Source organism: Pelodiscus sinensis, chromosome 2 (genome assembly GCF_052426305.1).
Source record: "Pelodiscus sinensis isolate ZL-2025 chromosome 2, ASM5242630v1, whole genome shotgun sequence".
NCBI classification, from domain to species: Eukaryota; Metazoa; Chordata; order Testudines; family Trionychidae; genus Pelodiscus; species Pelodiscus sinensis.
This window is the reverse complement of record NC_143053.1, coordinates 36,728,508-36,749,383: the sequence shown is the minus strand read 5'-3', so window position 1 is coordinate 36,749,383 and position 20,876 is coordinate 36,728,508. Positions and strand designations below refer to the sequence as shown.

The following is a 20,876-nucleotide window of genomic DNA, read 5'->3' as shown; positions in this document are numbered from 1 at the left end:
GTCTTAATTAGACTCGCTAAATCGAACTTTGGAAGATTGATTGCAGCAGTGGTGATCTTCTTTTTAGTGTAAACAAGGCTTAAGGTGCCACAGGACTCCTCGTTGTTTTTGTAGATAAACGCTAACATGGCTACCTCTCTGATGCTTGAAGTAGATCGAAAGATTCCCATTGATTTCAAGGGGCTTTTAGATCAGTCAGTTGATGAGATTCAAAACAAGCTTAAACACTTTTTTGAATAATGGCTGCATTTACATTTGCTAGGCTAAAAATGACAAGTGGTAGCAACGTTCATGCTTTAGGGCATAGACTGATTGCCAGTTGGAATCTATAAGAAATTTCCACTACAGTATATTACGGGTATTGCACAACTGGCCAGGTGCTGTCTGTCTGGAATTTTGGGCTTTTTAACACCTTCTGAAACATGCAGATAAGGAAACTGTCATACACAGGAGAACAAAATAAGGTACACAGACTATTTAGTCAGTTGTACTGTGGCACTTACTGATTCACACTAATTCCCTTCTGGATTCCTTTATATGCTGACTGATGTAAAAGAATCTTAATGTAAATGAGAGTCTGGCCTTCTGTGTTTAAAATATCCATTTATCATACACAAAATATATATTGTACATACATTAGTCTTTTCAAATCAATGCAACATGTAGCACAAAAAACACAAACATTTTTCTTTTAAACATTAAAACAGAATAGATTTTAGATTAAAGCAACATAACTAGGAACACCTTGTTTTGATCTTTGCTTCATTTCCTTTTATATTGCCATAGGCAATGGTATGACATAGAGTATATTTGGTGTAGACTAAACATTCAAGGACACCCGAACCTTTTGATTTAGTATGTTCTTGCTTTTGGCCCCAATTTAGCAATGCTTAAATGCTTTGCTGAATTCAGACATTTGAGAAGGTATTATTTTCTTCAACGTGTAGCAATATCCTATAAGTGACTCTTTCCATTATGGTGGCTGTAAGAGTATTTTGAAGGGAAATGTTTATTCAGTAAGTTTTATTATAGTGTGATAGGGATGAGCATACTGAATTATTGCAACACAAGGTGGTTTCACGAGGAGTAACGGTAGTTCGGAATAGGAACCTAGTCCGAACTACCTAGTTCGAGCCCCGTGTATCCGCGCTGCACGGGGTTCGAACCAGCGGGGATTTAAAAATGGCGGCTCCCCGCTTATGCAAATGAAGCCCAGGAAATTCAAATCCCAGGCTTCATTTGCAAGTGCGGTATGCCTACATTACCCTCCTAGTTCGAACTAGGAGGGTAGTGTAGACATACCCTATTAGTTTTATGCTAGTGCCATCTGTATTCATATGACATGTATAAATAAATAAGGAGAAAAGGAAAAGAAAAGAAAAAGTCATGGTGATTGATTGTTTGATCTCTTTCTCTCTCTCTCCCCTCCCCCCGCCCCAGCAGCACTTTTCAGTATACTCTAGAAGCTACCAAATCTCTGCGTCAAAAGCAAGGGGAAGGACCGATGACCTATTTGAACAAAGGACAATTTTATGCCATTACTCTGAGCGAGACGGGTGACAACAAGTGTTTCCGACATCCCATCAGCAAAGTCAGGGTAGGCAGCCTTTGCTTGACAGAACAGAACTCTGCTGCGTTTTGCTCACTGGTTGATTTATTTTTCTTGTGGGAATAATAGAAACACTTGGCTACAATAGTCAACGGAAATATGGGGTAAAGTTACCATCTATGGATACTTGCTGTATATTTTTAAATCCTTTTTCAGTTTCATTTCATGAGCTGCTCAGTTGTGTATGTAGCTAACTAAGGCCACAATTCAGCAAGAAACTCAAGCATGTGTTTAACTTGAAGCATTGATGTCAGTAGTTCTGCTGCTGTGCTTGATTCAGCAAAGCACTTGTTCCTATGCATAAGTTTAAGCACATACAGGTTGGAGCTCCTTGATTCGGCACCCTCAGAACCAGACTAGTCCTGGATGAGGGATTTTGCTGGACCAGGGAAGGTCATCACTGCCCCGCCCCTCCTCCCCCAGCCATGGCCTCTCTGCCAGCCTCTCAGCTGGTTTCCCCCTGCTACCGGCCCCTCTGCACGCAGGGCTCTCAGCCCCATCATAGCAGTCCCAGCGCTGCACACACAGCCCCACTACCAGGCTCCCAGCCCTGCGGGGCAGCCACCCTACTGAGGTCCAGCTACGCTACCAGGTGACAGCCCCGCTTGGGCTTCAGCCTTGGTCAGCAGCCCTGCTTCCTCGCAGCCTCACCGGGCAGCTTCACAGGCGGTAGCAGGACTGCTGCATCACCAGGCAACAGCCCCACTCTCAGGTTCCTGGCCCCACTGCCAGGCAGCGCCGTGTTCAGGCTCCCGGCCCCGTGGGGCAGCCGTATTGCCTTCTAGTCCTGCTGGGCAGCTGCGCCGCTTGGCAGTTGTGGGGCTGCTGGAATCCTGGTTATGCTGCTGGGTGGCTCCATTGCCTCCCCATCTCACCAGGCAGTTCTGCTGCTGGGCTCCAGCCCTGCTGCCGCCTGCCCCCAACCCTCTGCAGTGTTGCCACCCAGCGGCAGCCCTACTGCTAGGCTCCCATTTCACTGCCACAGGGCAGCCCCACTACTGGCCTCTAGCCTCGCTGCAGAGCTCCCAGGCACCAGCCCTCCATGGGACTCTCTGGTCCTGGGACATCTCTGGTCCTACTGGACCAGGGATGTTGCCGGATCAGAGACTCCCAGTTTAGAGAGGTTCAGCCAGTATTTAAGTTGTACGGTCAGCCAGTGTTAAGAACCCTCTTGAGTCCTCGTAGCCAGGCCAGCTGACATGGGGGGAAGGGGCAAGGGCCCAGCAATTCAAAAAGGACAGAACTCCCAGCTGCCACCATGCTGTTTAAATCACTGCCTGAGTGCTGCATCATACGCTCTGTGCCACTCTGAGAGCTAGGGGGAGGGGGTGTCTCTGGTCTGCCTGGCCCAGTCCCACTCCTTCTAGTCTTGCCTCTTCCATCCAAGTCCCCTCCCATTCTGGGAGCACAGAGCGGGCCCCCTCACCTTGCCCAGCAGCCTCTGCAAGCTGTCAGCTCCCCTGCTCCTGGCCCAAACCTGTGAGGTGCTGAGTAAGCTCTCTTGGCTCCTACTCAAGCCACTGGAAGTTGAGGGCATTAAGCAGCTTGCAAGATTGGGCCATTAATTTACTAATGAGCCGCGTTAAGGATCAAAACAAATATGGTGTATGCGTGTGAGCTGTTTCATATTCAAGGAGAACACAACCATTAGGGAGATTCCCTGAGGGTGGCACTGTCCCCTGAAGCATAAAGTTCAGCAACTTTGCAAAGCAGTAAATGAAAGCTCTACAAGGTGAGGAATGCTGTGGCCATTGTACCCCAGTTCCATTCTCAACATGTTTTTCTTGCTGTGTGTCAGAGACAGGGTGGGGGATTAAAGCAAGAACAAATCAATCTGTTTACTGAAGTTCTTTGATGATTAGATCTTTTAAAGGATTCCCAGATTTCTGATATGACCCCTTGAGACAGTTTGGGGACAACCTTCAAACCCTGCTAGAAGGGAGAAAATGTGAATAGAATCCCAGAACAAATGCCCGATGCAAAGTCACTTGAAGTTGTTGAGGGGCTATTCAGCAATTTCATTGCATTGGATCCGTTCCAGGGGAGCAGTGGAATTTGTGTTGTTCATCTCACCCATAGTTTTGGGAGAATCTTTACATACAGAGGCATTGATTTTTCTAAAGTTTGGTGATTCATGCTGGGAGGTTATTTAAGGGGAATTTGTGCAGAGATTGGGAAAGGCTTTTCAGCTGAGAACTAACAGAACACATACAAGGGTCTATTTTTTGTCTTCCATAATTTCAGGTCACCTTGGCATGAAGTGCTTATGACTGACCTCAGGGAGATTTTTTTTTAAAGTGCTTAGATTGGCAATTAATTTTTTCTGCACTTTTATGACTCTAGTGTTAAGATGTAGAGTGAAGGTACAATTTGGTTTGGTTTTTGGTATCACATAATCAGAACGAAATGAATCCAGAACTTGAAATGAAAACTCAAATGAGACTCAGTAAAAATATCATATAGCAATGTGATAACAATCACAGTGAGATTTCTGACCACAGGATGGGTGCTTGAGACTAAGGCAGGGGTCCCAGTACTGTGAGGCGTGCCCCACTAGGGATGTGTGGAGAAAAGTTTAGGGAGAGGGAAGGAGGGCCTGGGCCAGCCCCCACAAGGGCATGGAGGGAGCAACACCCAGCCCCACTCTGCCCCTAGTTCTTCTCTGGCCCCACCTCCATCTGGAGCCCTGGCTACTGGTCTTGTGCCAGCCCCCAGCCTTGGCTCCAGCCTCAGCCCCCTTGCCCTACCCAGTCGTCCCCTCCCAGTGAGCCACGACCCTGCTCCCAGCCCTGGCTTCTGGGGGTCATGGATGTGGTTAAGGGGAAAAACTACCCTAAAAAATGTGAGAGCCACTGAACTAAGGGATATTTTAAATGGTATGGCCACAAATGCAGACAAAACACACTTTTGTTTTTAACAATTGCTATTCGTCATATATGAAAACACCTGTGTGAAAGGAGCTCAAACATTAAATGTTACAGGCTGTGATTTGTCTGAACTGTTGACTATTGTAGACACCTAAAGAACTATATGTTTCTGGGTGTATTTCAGTTGTGTTAAATCAATTTGTGGCTGTATTTTAAAAATGAAACATCAAGAACATTCACACTGATATTTCCTGCCACACTTCTGATTTTCCTGCAGTGTCATCAGTCCCCCACTACCTCTGACACATACTTACTTGACTGAAGCATTACATGAACTTTTTGTGTGTATGTTTGTTTTATCCAGAAGAGCTCCTGTCATATATAATATTTCATTTCTACTTTTTTAGAATCTTCTAAATGTACAAGGAGTCCAAATGACTTATTCTAAGTATCTCAGTCAGAATTAGAATCTGGGGTACTTTTGCTTTTGAAATCACCACATTTGGCACTATGAATCACAACCCTCTGAAATTTAAATACTTAGTTATATTTGATTCAAACTGTAGAAAATGCATCATATTTATTCCTGCTTTATTTTCAAATTACCTTTCTACTGCACACAAATGTAAAGGCGTCACATATGCAGGGCATGAATACAAAACACTGAATGTTATTCCCTTCAAGGGCAGATTTTCTAAGTGACAATAGAGGCAGCTGAGAATTTCTAGAACTCTGAATTAATTAAACTTGAGTTACCACCAGTAATATAGTCTCCACTCCCCTTTTCTGTAGAGCGTGGTCATGGTTGTGTTCAGTGAAGATAAAAACCGGGAGGAACAGCTGAAGTACTGGAAATACTGGCATTCTCGGCAGCACACAGCTAAACAAAGAGTCCTTGATATTGGTGAGTAGTTCTATGAATTGGTATTCTTCTCCATACTCCGTATTGAAATGTGGAGAAGTGCAGTTTGTCATTATGGGAGAGAAATAGAACAGTGGCCAATACCAGATGCCCAAGAGAGGGAACACAACAGGTAATCCTCATGTGATCCCTCCCCTGTCACCCATTTCCAGATGAAAGAACCAGTGTAAAAACAGTAAAAAGAGCTGTGCAGTCAGGTGGGACTCAGACACTCTCATAGCCCCAACTCCTCCATTGATGGGAAACCTATGCCCCATGCAGTCCAGCTCCTCTACATGGGGAAACTCTTCTCAACAAAAACGATGATAATTTGGGAACTTTGCAAGCCTAAACTTGTGGAATGTCCCAAGCACTCTTTTTAAATGAATGCCTAAGCTGCTCCTCTGTTTCTAGTTAGCTGTCTTTTAGGGCTAGTCTCCGGGGAAAATTATACTGGCGTAAGACAAGTTGTGAATTTAAACCACTCGTTATATTAGTATAACCCACCTATGAGGACACTCTTATTCCAGTATAAAAATGTCTTTTCCTGATTTAATTTATGTCTCCTGGTAAGCTATTAAAAACTAAGCTAAAAAGTGACACACTTATTCTGCAATATAATTACAATAGTTTTACTCTGCCAGTATAATTATACCCATGTCACCAGTGAAACTTTCCCACATAAACAAATGCCTAAGCATAAGTATGTGCTTAAGCGATTTGCTGAAGAAAGATGGAGACACTCACAAGTTAAGCATGTGCCAAAATCCTATTGAAGTCTCTGGGACTCGAGTATATGCTGAAGTGCCTTGCAGAATCAGGGTGCCTGTGTATGCCTGTTTCATTAATCTTTCATCTTTAATTAGAACACTAATGAGGACTCACAATCAGCTTATGAGGATTTCCTCTGTAAAGTTTTCTCCTATTTATTTCTTGACTTTAATTTTGAAAATAAGTGGCATTATTCACTATTTTTAGATTGTATACACTGCTGTCAACAGCTACATTTTCAGTGTATTAAACATTAGTGATTGGTGGTTTTGGGGGGTGTTTTTTGCTTTCGATAGAAGAAATTCCAGACATTTTCAGGAATTGTATAATAGTGTCCAAACTCAGAGAATCATATTTGGTCCTGGGAAAATAATTTTTTAATAATAATATAGCTGAATGCTGTCTCTGAGAAATTCACTATTTGGTTTCAAGGGAATAAATCCATATTCCAGTTTATTTGCTGGCCTTGTTTTCTTGAGAGGTATCCTTAAAGGTTAGATTTACCCCCAAATTGTGCTGCCTCCTGTGTTTCACAGATGCTTTTGTTCAGCAGCAATTAAAGACAACAATAGTATTACTAATGCAACAAAATTTCACACTTCTAATAAGCCTGTACTGATACTATTCAAGGCAAAGCTCTTTATTGTTAAAAACAAGAAGGTTCATTGACCAAGACATGATCTTTCACCCAATGCTGTTACAGACTCCTTTCCAAAGCCTGATGCCTTAAAAATAGTGAACCCATTAAAATCAAATAATAGGTCTCGGTGCAGACACAGCAGTCCACCTGCACTCTGTTTTGGATCAGGGCCTAATATGCTACAACATCATGTTCATTCAGCACTTCATATATGATAGCCTAAGCCCTAGAAAATGTGAAAAGAGAAACCTACAGAAACTCCATTCCTAGGGCTAAATTGATCCTGCTACAAAGACGTCCTTGCTATTCAACATTTCTGCAAAACAATACGCTTTTTCAGAGATCCATTCTTGGTGTCTGCTCAGGAGCTCAGCATCTATGTGAGTGCCTGCCAATTAGCACACAGCACTGCCCAGCTCCTTTTGCTTTCTGCTTTCTGCTTTCAGCTATCTCACTCAAAACAGGGAGTGAAGCTGTTTGAACCCCTGATGAGTTATCCTGATCAACTCATTTATTACTCATCCCATCACGGGCATTTACAAGATTCTCTGAGAGCCTGCAGCTGCCCTCCTCATGTGCTTGGGAAAGTCTTATCCTTGGCAGTTTCTACCTGCTGCCAAAAAGCCTAAAATCCAAATCTCTGGGGCTATGTCTACACTCGCGGCTTCTTGCGCGAGAAATATGCAACTGAAGCCAAGCCTCATTTGCATACCTAATGAGCCGCCATTTTTGCCCTCTTGGGCAATGTCGCTACACTGCTTATTTTCAGGAATAACGGCATTGCGCAAGAAGCTTTTTCTTGCACAAGAAGGGGCAGTGTAGACATCTCCTTCCGGCACAAGAGCCTCTTCTGCAAAATGGCGGCTCATTAGGTATGTAAATGAGGCTTAGCGATATTCCACATTTAGCCTCATTTGCATATTTCTCATGCAAGAAGCTGCGAGTGTAGACATAGCCTGGGAGTATCTAGACATCAAAAGCTCCTCCTCCACCCCCCAAGTGCAATTCACATACACCATCATCTGCTCAGATTTCTGGCCTAAGTAGTGTGCTAGACCAAAGCAGGCAAAGTTTATCTTAGTTTGACTGCCTGAGGGAACCAAACAATTGTGTGCAGGGAGGGAAGGGGAAGAATGAGAAAAGCACATCAGGTTCGCTCACCCACTTTCAGATGTTGCTAGCATGGGTGGCGGGTGAAGGCCCAGCTGGGAAAGGCAGCTGAAGCCCTGCTCCTCCCCCCGAAAGCCCAGCCCCTTCCCCGAGACCTTGCCCCTTCACAACATTTTCCCTACCCCCAGCCAAGCCCTGCCCAACCCCAGCTGGGGGCTGGGGCTGCCATACGGCACAGCCCCACCCTTCCCCTGCCACTGGGGAGTTGGGCTGTCATGTGGTGAGGCCCAAGCGTTCCCAGGCTGCCTGGGAGCCGGGCTCCTGTGCAGTGTGGCCCCAGCATTCCCGGGACACTGGGGAGCTAGGCTGCCACATGGTGCTGCCCCAACCCCTCTAGGGTGGCTGGGTAGTATAGGCACTTTTGGGAAGGCAATGCCTTCCCTTGCCTACCTTACCAGCCACCCGTGGTTGCCAGTCTTTACTGGGGCCAGAAGTATACCACAGAGCTAGATCAACGTAAGGCAGTTTATGTCAACCTACTCTGTAAGCATACACACCACGGTGTTCCTCCCACCACTGTAACTCCCACTACACCAGCAGAGCAGGGGATCCAGCTATGAGCCCTGCAGTGCTGACAGCTGGAACTTTGCTGCACACGCTGAGAACCTGCGCTGTGGGCTCTGCATGCAGCTCATATCTGCAATTCTCCCTGCCTGAGGCTGACAGCCCAGCTTTCAGCTCCTTGCTGAGTTCCCAGCTGGGAGTCCGGCTGCTGGGCACTGCCCTTCATAAGTCAGTGGAAGGGCTCCGAGTGAGGACACGCACCACCAGCAGAAGAAGGGTAGATGGACATGAAAAAATGCAGGAATTATTATGGTGTCTGTAAGTTAACCTAACACAGCTTGATTTAATTTTATAGTGTAGACAAGGTCTTAGACTAGGATTATTTAGAAACACAGGGCTGACAGAATTGCCAAGCCACTGGGCAAGGTGGGGAGGGGACAGCTCTATGCTCCCAAAAGGGGCAGAGCCTCAGGTGGAAGGGACACGACTTCACCTGCAGCACAATACTCCCCACCACCCAGGCAGCCCTCAGAGCTGCCTGGAGTGTACCGCATTCCAGCGGTGATTTAAAGGGTTCTTCTCCGCCATTGCTGCTGTGATACCCGTGGTGGCAGCTGGGAGCCTCAGGCCCCTTTGGCCCCATCACAGGCCTGTTTAGAAACCCACCTATTTGGAGAAAGCTGCTGAGGAGCTATTACTGAATTATTTCCTGCTACCAGCCCAACCCCAGTGATCAAGTTGAAAACTGTTCATCTGCTGAAGGGGAGTGATTAAAAATTCCATTTTGGCTTCCAGTCCAAATGAATGTCTGTTTAGTTCTCAGAGGAAATGCACTAACAGAGCAAATGTAGAGAGAAGTTGTATCATGTCACAACTGTTGTTTAAAGCCCCATATTTTGGCACTAGTACATACATGCTGCAATACCAATGTTCATATCTTTGCACCTTTGATGATATGGGATGAAATTCCCACTGACTTCAATGGACCAGGATTTCACAATAGTTTAATTGACACATTTTAGGCTCTTTGCCCAAACAAGTGAATCTGCAGTGTGTGTTCAGGATACTGGAGTGCTGTGCATAAGCAGTCTGTTTCATGTGCTAAAATTGTATTAATCTGAAGAGAAATTGACCGGTGCTAACTTCCAAGCATTCAGATCTGTAGTTTTTATTTAGACTGTAAGCTTGAATGAAACCTGGAATAACTAAGTTTAATGATACAATCTTCAGTGTCAAACACAGGAACTATTTAATATGCATCTAAACTTTGCCAAAACATTTCTCAGGAATAAGTTCAGATCTCTATAGAGTCTCTAGAGTTTAGACACTATTATATGGTATTTCAGTTATGCAGTTGAAATACGTTCTTTGGTGGTTATCATTGCCAAATAAAATGTTTACAAAACAAATTTTCCTTTAATCAGGAACCAAAATGTTAGTCATTTAGCTACCAAACACCTGAGCTGTGTCTACACTGGCACCTTTTTCCGGAAATGCTTAAAACGGAACAGTTTTCCGTTATAAGTATTTCCGGAAAAAGAGCGTCTACATTGGCAGGATGCTTTTCTGGAAAAGCCCTTTTTCCATAAAAGCGTCCATGGCCAATGTAAACGCGCTTTTCCGGAAAAAAGCCCCGATGGTCATTTTCACGATCGGGGCTTTTTTGCGGAAAAGACTACTGGGCTGTCTACACTGGCCCTTTTCCGGAACAGTTTTCTGGAAAAGGACTTTTGCCCGAGCGGGAGCAGCATAGTTTTTCCAGAAAAGCAGCTGATTTCTTACAGTAAATCGTCACTGCTTTTCCGGAAATTCAAGGGGCCAGTGTAGACAGCTCACAGCTCATTCCGGAAAAGCGGCTGCTTTTCCGGAATAAGTGGCCCAGTGTAGACACAGCCCTGGTGTCAAAAGTGATTCTGCCACTTCAGAACAAAACGATTGCCACATTTCTACTGTATATTTGAGAGAGTTTGTGTGACTGTCTGTTCAGCTGTCTGTTTGTTCAAGAAATGGTCAGAACTAGGACCACCACATTCTGTATACAGCTTCTTCTTTTCATAACATAAAGCAAGCTAAGGGTTTGGCTGTGCCAGGAAAATGGGATGTGCCTGGTATGGGATTGCTTTTCAAAAAAGAGATAGATACATTCTTGGAGGTTAAGTTCATACATACTTATTAGCCAGAATTGGTAGGAATGATGTCCCTAGCTTCTGAGGCTGGAAATGGATGACAGGAAAGGGGTCACTTGATGATTACCTGTTTCTGTTCACACCCTCTGGGGCAGCTAGTATTGGCCACTGTTAGCCGACAGGATTCTGAGCTAGGTGGACCTTTGGTCTGACCCAGTATGGCCGTCTTTATGTTCTTATGCTTCTCAGAAAACCATACAGAAAAGAGACAGAATCACCAGTCAGGTGAAACGGGCTGGCTGGGGGCACACCTCCCCTATCTGGGACTGCCCCAACCCTGAGCCTTCCACTCTCAAGTTCCCTGTGCATCTTTTAGGAAGGGGGGCTGAAGGTCGTCCCCCCCCATATAGGAGTATCCCTGTCTGTTCCCTTTCGTCAGGGAGCAAGGGGAAAGTGCATAGTTTGTTGCATTCCTCACTCTGGTTGGAGAGTACAGGGGGGCAGACGAATCTGGATCTGCCCGGCTGTGCCTGAAGCTGTAGCATCTATGGAAAGGTGCTTCTCACCTGGCCAAAAGCTGCTGGGGTAAGAGAAGGCTGGGGCTGTCCTCTCTCCCCAGGCCAACCCCCATCCTGAACCCCTCATCCCCAGTCCAACCCCAGAGCAACAATTTAAATGAAGGAAAACAAAAGTTAATTGAGTTAAGCACCCAAGCAAAACTGGGTAAATCTTCTAGTAGCTCATATGTGAGCTTTCCAATGCGGTGCTCAGCAAAACTGCTGGGCTACGTCTACACTGGCCCCTTTTCCGGAAGGGGCATGTTAATTTCAGAGATCGCAATAGGGAAATCCGCGGGGGATTTAAATATCCCCCCGCGGCATTTAAATAAAAATGTCCGCCGCTTTTTTCCGGCTTTTAGAAAAGCCGGAAAAGAGCGTCTACACTGGCCCCGATCCTCCGGAAAAAGCGCCCTTTTCCGGAGGATCTTATTCTACTTTAGGAATAAGATCCTCCGGAAAAGGGCGCTTTTTCCGGAGGATCGGGGCCAGTGTAGACGCTCTTTTCCGGCTTTTCTAAAAGCTGGAAAAAAGCGGCGGACATTTTTATTTAAATGCCGCGGGGGGATATTTAAATCCCCCGCGGATTTCCCTATTACGATCGCTGAAATTAACATGCCCCTTCCGGAAAAGGGGCCAGTGTAGACGTAGCCCTGCAGTTTTCTTTTACATGGTCTGGCAATTACTAACTGCTTAGTGTATGTTACATCTATTCCACACGGGGGCAAATTGTGACAGAGACTGAAGACACTATGCAGCATTGTGTCTAATTTTCACAAAATTGTGTTTGCATATAGATCTGTATGTGAATTACTGAATTACTTATAGTCAGTTTATTATTCCTCATGTCAGGGCCTTCTTAGAGATAATTCAGTAGCTACCAGCTTTCTCTTGGAGGGGAAGAATTCTTTTTCCCAAGAGTGTTCACATAACAATAAAGTGGCTTAGTGTTTGTGATCATATCTCTCTCTAGTGACAGGTCCAAGAAATTCATTTCTGGTCTGTTCTCATATGATCTGGCTGTGTCATTTCTATATTCCAGCTTGTAAACTCTTTGAGGAAGGGCATTGTCTAGCTCTTTTTCCTGAGGCAGCTGTAACAAATTTAGGCATGGTACAAGTACTGCATATTGCACACACTTCATGTTGAAATTACAGTATAATTTATAAAGGGTTAAGAAACGATTAACTGATGTTGTGGTAAACAATTGTCGTAGATTGTAATAACATCTTATACTGATGTATTCATAGCCTTCAATGTCACATATTAGTCATTACATGCTTATAACCTCTATGATCATTCACTAATCCTTTATAAACTATTCAGAAATATATCCTTAATATAAAGCATGGCCTACATAACAACAGTGGTGCTCAGAGCAAAAGGAGTAATTCCTGTATTATTATTCAGAGAATAGGGGCTGGTGCTGATGGTCCCAGCTGCGATACCCACTATCAGCAGGGGTGTCCGTGTCCCTGTGCCAATATTCCATCATGCTGCTTCTTTGTAGGTGCTCCTGTCATCAGGTTTTTTGCACTGTTCTGCAGATGTGGAGCCAACTTTTACCCAAATTCAACAGTGTCCAGGTTTGGGGGTTTGGCTTGGGCTCATCTCTACTGTGACGCTTGCAGAAAAGCATCATCTACTGATCGTGTGATGAACTGAGGTTGCATGGCAGGTTGATGTTTCAGTCTCAGGGTTCAGTATTGAGAGCATGGTAGTATGCCCAGAGTGAAGCCAGAACACAGGTGTTCACAGGTGAAGAGTGTGACTCCATTTTTGTCTTCCATTAAAAGAGGATGTGTGTATTAGCAATAAACCAAATACTGAAATGATGTAAAGTGCTATTGACAACTCCTGAAACTTGCAAGTCAGTTTTCCCACTCCTCAGTTACGCATCTCAAGGCTGAAGAGACCAAACTGAGGCAGGGGGAGTCTGAAAAAAACACTCCAGACAGCGCTGAAGACTCCTGCCCCTCCCCCCCAAGGCCCATGTGCAATTGCCCCTTTTGTTTCCCCTCCCCCATCAGCGGGCCTGGGCTGGGGAATCATTGGATGATGTTTATTAGTGCAAGCTTACATCCCAATTACATTAATGGGAAAGCAGATACTTAAACTTAAGCAGATGGTTAAGTACTGTTCTAAATGAGAAATTATTTATGCCCAGAGTTAGCAGGAAACAAAGGGAATTTACAAAATCAATGTTAAATGCAGGTATGGATTTCTGTGGAAAAGGTATAGGTGCTTCCACCTTCTTCATTCCATAGGAGGACTGGGGAATATTTCTGACCTTTTAACACTTACATGCTCGGACATCCCACTCCATCCCACCTCTTCAAAACCAATGGAGCATACAGAATATAGTAGCGGATGACATTACAACAGGCTGTATTCATTTGGCTAGTATTGGTACCATAATATGATCAAAAGTGGTACAGTTTTACTGTTATTTTGCCTAATATTGATATCATTTGGATGCTTAAACCAAAAATGGTTACCCCTAGCGTCTAATTCTTGCAAGCTTTACCCAGGTCATGAATTGATAGTGGTTTAGTAGACTGCAAATTTCAATATTGCTTTATAGAATTTTCCAAACAAAATGAAAATAATTCTTGCAGAGTCATTTTGTTGCATATCAAGTAACGCTAATTTTCTACAGCTGTTGAAGCAGCAGCAACTTGAGAGGAAAAAGTACAATGGTGACAGCCTTCCACTATCCATGGAAATGATTTCTAATTGATAGTTCATTGTTAGTTAACATTTATATTGAAGTAGCACCTAGAGCGGGGGTGGGGGGGGGGGGAAGAGCCTGTCAGTGGGCCAGATGTGGCCTGCCTAACTCTTATCTGGCTCACACAACAGTTCTTGGCTCTGCCCCCTAACTCATTTCTGGGAAGTGGCAGCCATGAGGAAGACACAAGACCTTTAAATAGGAGCAGTTGAAAGGGCTCGTGCAACCTCAGCTCCCAGTCAACGCACTAGAGGCGCGGGAGCTGCTAGTCCTTTCAACAGTTTCTATTTAAAGGGCGAAAAACAGTTGAAAGGGCTCGCAGCTCCCACACCTCTAGCACATTGCCTGGGAGCCAGGATCACGCGAGCCCTTTCAACTGCTTCTATTTAAAGGGCTAGCTCCTTCCCCACGGCTGTCAGGCAACAGCCCCAGGGAAGGCACAAGCCCTTTCAATAGAAGAAGATGAAAGGGCTCGCGTGTCAGCAGCTCCCAGGCAACGCGCTGGCAGCAAGACAGGGAGCTGCACGGCCTTCAAACAGCAGGAGTTGGAAGGGCTCGCAGCTCCCATCTCTGGCTAACGTGATGCCTGGGAGCTGCGGGGGAGACATGAGCCCTTTCAAGTCCTGCTATTTAAAGGCCCTGCCCAGTGGCCCATGACTACTTACAAATGTTTGAAGTGCCCCCCCCCCCCCTTCAAGAATTATTGCCCACGCCTGTCCTAGAAGCAGCAGCTAGGCTGATGCTTAAAGCAGCTCCAGTTGGTCATTTTCAAAACCCCACAAGACTGATTTCTCTGCTCTGGATTCTTTAGTTATCTTTGAGCTGAAGGGAGTAATGTGCAGCCCTGCTTTTATATGGCATGTTGCACATTTCCTGAGGCATGTGTATGGCAGGTCAGGAAATGGGGGGCGTGTTTTGGGGGAAGAGAGATGCTGGTGGCATGGTGGATACTTATTGTCTTTTATGTGAAGAAAACATATGTCTTTACAAGACTCTTGTTCACCCCTTTCCAAGATACACCTACACAGCATGTTCATGAGCAGCAATCATTTGCACAAGGCATTTTTGGGTGAATCATAAATCGAAGGGGTGGGTGGGAAGGTGGGTGCATGTGCATACTAAACTGCATATGTATATTTCCTAATTCTTCTTGCTTGCGTTCTCCATTACAAACTGGAAAGCCAATTTGTTCATTTAGAAAGATGACTTGTGTTCACAGTGTGGATAAAGGTCCAGAGACCTTCTTTAGACACATTCACTGTGTCCAATTGCTTGACCTCACTGAAAGTTTCATGCCATGCCTGTGGTTCTTTGATCCAACCTGTTTCAAGCATTTCAAGCATGTTGTGTCACTAGTCCAGACAGCGTCCTTGTGCTTCAGATAAATGTATAGTAATTATACTTCTGCTCTTTATTGCACGCACAAAACTGACACTTTTGCCATGCAAGCATACTTGAAAGTATTGTTGCTTCTTAATTATTTTGTGAAACCTAGATAATGTTCATTTTTCTTAAAGGAATAACAAGGTTGAGAAAAAGAATACCAAATTCATATTGGACCATCACTTACTGAGTGTCAAACATTCACTTTCTACCACTGATCACAAAGCCATGAACCAACCTACTTTTGAAGTGCAGATGCAGGCAGAAGTTAAAATAAGTTATTGCACTGAGTAATCAGAGCCCTCTGGTACTGAGTACAATTATACCTCTCCAGGGATTTTCAGGCAGCATATGCCCCATGGAGGGGTGACATATTTTCTCTTTGAAGAATCTGAAAGCTTTTAATCTATGATTACATGTGGAACTAGAAATATTAAAGGTAAGGGAGGAAAATGGGTTATCGTCCCGTTTTTGCTTCTCTGTGCTGTATAAAGAAAAGCTGAAATCTGCCATATTCCTGCTTCCTTCTTTCAAATTTTTTTCCTGCTGTTTTCTACATTAGAAATTCAGGTCTCATTTACACAGCGGTTTTTTCTTTTTAATACTCTTTGGCTGACTAGAGTATTGATAGGGTTATGACATCATAGGCCCCGAGGAAACAAAAATCAATTAATTGAGAGGGGATGTTTGGTTACTTCTGTTTTTTGTTTGTTTTAAACTTTCATGGGTTTTGCTTTGGGATTGTTTTTTTTTTGCTTGTTTTTGTTACTGCTAGTTATATTTTTGGAAGAAAGGGTCCCCTTGTTAAAGATCCAATGCGTTGTACCTTCAGTTATCAGAAAGCAGAGTGAGCGTGTAATCACTGCTCTGTGGACACCACTGAACATGTTCCTGATGTTTTTTCTTTGTTTGTTTTTGTTTTTTAGCAGTTGGTGATGAATGGATTATTTATTTAAATTGCAAAACAAAAACAAAAAAGCTTGGTAGTCAAATTGGAAGGAAGCTACCTATAGATAGCAAAACAATATCAGGCTAATATTGCATAGCACGTTGCAAGCCTTCCTCAAACTTTGTTGCAAGGTGCATTGGTTTCCTCGGCTCCGTGTGTTTCCACAAAGGGTTAAATGTTCCTTTGACTGTTTCCACTACCTTGTTTAGCTTTCCAGTTTCAGCCTTTCCTTCTTACTACCACGTTAACAAGCACACATTCATTTCCTGTTCAGAAACATTGGTTCCATGTTAAGACTAAAACCTCCAGTAAAAATCCAGCTATCACAGTTGTAATAAAGAATGTGGCTCCAGGAAGATTTACTACTCTGAACAGCTGTGATCTTAATTTTGTAAATCAGATTTTTAATAATGAAACATGAGCAATAGCATAGCTTTCCTGTCTAGATAGACCTGCATGAAAAGGCAAAGGACAACCTTGCAGAAGACTCTGTGAAGTATGAAAATAAATGAGAGAACTCTGTTCTTAAAAGTCATTTTTATTGGATGTGTCTTACAGCTGATTACAAGGAGAGCTTTAACACCATTGGGAACATTGAAGAAATAGCATACAATGCTGTGTCCTTTACTTGGGATGTCAATGATGAAGCCAAGGTGAGTAGCAGTACAGAGTGAATGTGTTGTTTTTATGATATTTATAAATATCACTTTCCACACCATCACCCCCTTAATAAGCATAAAAGAGACAGAAGTGAACACGTTCCACATCCTCAGAGGTAGCACATTAAAAGCTTGGTCAGCTCCTGCTCTGAGGTCCCACCAGAAGGTGGTGTGATGGACAGTACCTGTAGGAAATTTAAGTTATTGTTCAGTTCCAGTTGAATGTGGAAGATGCAGTTAGCAGGTTAGATGATAACATGAAAGGTACAACTTGTGCTGAGTTATCACCAGGCACTAAAATGTATCGCCCCTTCCCCTCACGTCCCAGTGTCAGCTAGGAGTGTGAGTCTCTTGCTTGTGTACACATGCTTGCTCTCGCTCTCAGTGAGTTAGCATAAGTATTAATTGTGGTGCAGCTGTAGAACTGCTAGTAGCAGAAGCACAGGCACAGCTGAGCTGTACCAAGTAGAAACCAGCCTGAAGCCAGTGGGTATGTACTCAGCAAAGCTCAGACATACCGGCTGCGTCTAGACTGGCATGATTTTGCGGAAATACTTTTAACGGAAAAGTTTTTCCGTTAGAAGTATTTCCACAAAAGAGCATCTAGATTGGCACGGATGCTTTTGTGCAAAAAGTGCTTTTGCGCAAAAGCATCCACGCCCAGTATAGACGCGCTTTTGCGCAAGAAAGCTCCGATGGCCATTTTAGCCAGTGTTCTTGCACAAGAGGGCTTATCCCTGAGTGGGAGTGTCAAAGTATTTGCGCAAGAAGCACTGAATTCTTACAGTAGAATGTCAAATAGTGATAGAGATGTAGCCGTGTTAGTCTGGTGTTCATTTTTTTTTTAATTGTATCCTTTGGTATATATGGTTGTGACTATTTTCTTCCATTATTTGATCTGAGGAAGTGGGTCTGGCCCATGAAAGCTCATCATCTAATAAACCATCTTGTTAGTCTTTAAAGTGCTACATAGTCCTGTATTTTGTTTCAGTAGAATGTCAGTGCTCTTGCGCAAATTTAAGTGGCCAGTTTAGACAGCTGGCAAGTTTTTGTGCAAAAGCGGCTGCTTTTGCGCAAAATCTTGCCAGTCTAGATGCACCCACATCCTGTTTCTAGAGTTAGATCTTTTCTTTCTCCATCATTGCCTGCTCCACCTGGTCACCAGCTGATTTAGATCCAAATCCTCCCTCTGGCAGAGTGGAACAATTTGGGGAGAAATGTACTACTCAGCCTGAGTAGAGGAGTCAGGGTCTGGCTGTCAGCAGAGAAAGGCTATCCAAAACTTTGACACAGAATCTCAGTTTGGACCTAAGTAAAAGAAACAAACACACACACAAAGAATTCAGAGACTTCTTTTATCTCCTCAATTATATCAGAATTACTGCTTCAGTAATGCTGGCTCATCTTGCTGTAACCCTTGATTTTCCCACTGTTCCTTGGTGTAGACTGGAAGAGGCAGAGGAATCATTCTCTATGAACCTGATATATTGCACACTGAATTCAGTGGGCATCTAACTATCAGCTTTCGTGGGGTTTGGATCTGGCTCCATGGCAACAAACTCAGATCCTTCAGGATTCTATCCTACTGCCACTGAAATCAATAGCAACATACCTGCTCAGTTCAGTGAGAACAGGAGTCGATCCTCAGTCAGCATACATTTCCTCCTCATTCTTGATGGTGGCTTTTCTTACCTATTCAGGCTGAAGCTTTCACTGTGCCATGGAATTTCATAGAATCATAGAACCATAGAATACTAGGACTGGAAGGGACCTCGAGAGGTCATCGAGTCCAGTCCCCTGACCTCATGGCAGGACCAAATACTGTCTAGTCCATTCCTGATATACATTTATCTAACCTACTCTTAAATATCTCCAGAGATGGAGATTCCACAACCTCCCTGGGCAATTTATTCCAGTGTTTGACTACCCTGATAGTTAGGAACTTTTTCCTAATGTCCAACCTAAACCTCCCTTGCTGCAGTTTAAGCCCATTGCTTCTTATTCTATCCTCAGAGGCCAATATGAACAAGTTTTCTCTCTCCTCCTTATGATACCCTTTTAGATACCTGAAAACTGCTATCATGTCCCCTCTCAATCTTCTCTTTTCTAAACTAAACAAACCCAAATTTTTCAGCCTTCCTTCATAGGTCATGTTCTCTAGACCTTTACTAATCCTTGTTGCTCTTTGGACCCTCTCCAATTTCTCCACATCTTTCTTGAAATGCAGTGCCCAGAGCTGGACACAATACTCCAACTAAGGCCTAACCAGCGCAGAGTAGAGCGGAAGAATGACTTCTCGTGTCTTGCACACACCACTCCTGTAAATGCATCCCGGAATCATGTTTGCTTTTTTTGCAACAGCATCACACTGCTGACTCATATTCAGCTTGTGGTCTACAATAACCCCTAGATCCCTTTCTGCCATACTCCTTTCCAGACTGTCGCTTCCCATTCTGTATGTGTGAAACTGATTAGTCCTTCCTAAGTGGAGCACTTTGCATTTGTCTTTATTAAACTTCATCCTGTTTACCTCAGACCATTTCTTCAATTTGTCCAGATCATTTTGAATTATGACCATATCCTCCAAAGCAGTCGCAACCCCTCCCAGCTTGGTATCATCTGCAAACGTAATAAGCGTACTTTCTAGGCCAATATCTAAATCGTTGATGAATTTATGGGATAGATCTGGGGCTCAGTGGAGTCAGAAGACGAGATCATTTTGCCTAGCCATGTCAAGCCTCATCTCAGCTTCCTCAGCAGAAAGACAATGTAGCTATTAAGAGAGCGTCACTAGAATCATAGACTTCAGAGGGGTAGCTGAGTTAGTCTGTAACAGAAAAACTTTAAAAACAACAAATAGTCTAGTAGAACCTTAAAGACTAACAAATCATTTTGCCCGCAAAAGCTCATGATACTAGCTACATGTTTTGTTACTCTTTAAGGTGTTACTAGATTATTCATTGTTTTTTAAGGGTTTTTTTAGAATCACAGAATCATAGAATACTAGAACTGGAAGTGACCACGAGAAATCATCAAGTCTAGTCCCCTCCCCTCATGGCAGGCCCCAACATGGTCTATATCTTCCCCAATAGATGTCTAACCTGCTGTTAAATATCTCCAGTGATGGAAATTCCACAACCACCGTAGGCAATTTATTCCAGTGTTTAACCACCCTGACAGTTAGGAAGTTTTTCCTAATGTCCAACCTAAACCTCCCTTTCTGCAGATTAAACCCATTGCTTCTTGTCCTATTATCAGAGGCCAAGGAGAACAATTTCCCCTCTCCTCTCTGTGATACCCTTTTAGATACCTGAAAACCACTATCATGTTCCCTCTCTTTTCCAAACTAAACAAGTCCAGTTCCTTCAGCCTTGCCTCATAGCTCATGTTTTCTAGATCTTTAATCATTTTTGTTGCTCTTCTCTGGACCTTCTCCAACTTCTCCACATCTTTCTTGAAATGTGGTACCCAGAATTGGACATAATACTCCAATTGAGGCCTGATCAGTGCAGAGTAGAGTGGAAGAATGACTTCTCGTGTCTTGCTCACACCACTCCTGTAATGCATTCCAGAAGCATGTTTGCTTTTTTTGCAACAGTGTTACACTGGTGACTCATATTTAACTTGTGGTCCACTATGACCTTACATCCCTTTCTGAATACTCCTTTCTAGACTTTTAATAATTTTTGTTGCTCTTCTCTGGACCTTCTTCAATTTTTCTACATCCTTCTTGAAATGTGGTGCCCAGAACTGGAAGCAATACTCCAACTGAGGCCTAATCAGTGCAGAGAATGGGAAAAAAAGGATATCTGGGGAGTAACCCATCTCACTTTCATTCCCCCACTTGGACTTTATGCACAGAATTATTAAGAGCAAAGTGATTAGCTGGTTTCTCATCTATTTCAGCATGAAGGCAGCCTTTAATACTGGTAACAGAAGATGAAAAATAATTAAGCATGGAGTGGCTGTGTGATTCTAAAAAGCTAATATTTCTGCAGTGACTGTCCTG

At 43.7% G+C, this 20,876-nt stretch overlaps 1 protein-coding gene across 5 annotated transcripts in view; it reads left to right on the top strand.

The window, feature by feature from the left end:
• Positions 1-20,876, top strand: part of GRHL2 (grainyhead like transcription factor 2) — a 112,971-nt gene that overhangs the window by 40,181 nt on the left and 51,914 nt on the right. For 4 of the 5 annotated variants that reach the window (XM_075920263.2, XM_006122408.5, XM_006122406.5 and 1 more), the window contains exons 6-8: positions 1,441-1,597; positions 5,269-5,380; positions 16,767-16,861. In XM_075920263.2, the coding sequence (XP_075776378.1) occupies positions 1,441-1,597; positions 5,269-5,380; positions 16,767-16,861 (364 nt within the window). The remainder of the gene's footprint in view (positions 1-1,440; positions 1,598-5,268; positions 5,381-16,766; positions 16,862-20,876) is intronic. The other variant, XM_006122407.5, reaches the window with a different exon arrangement.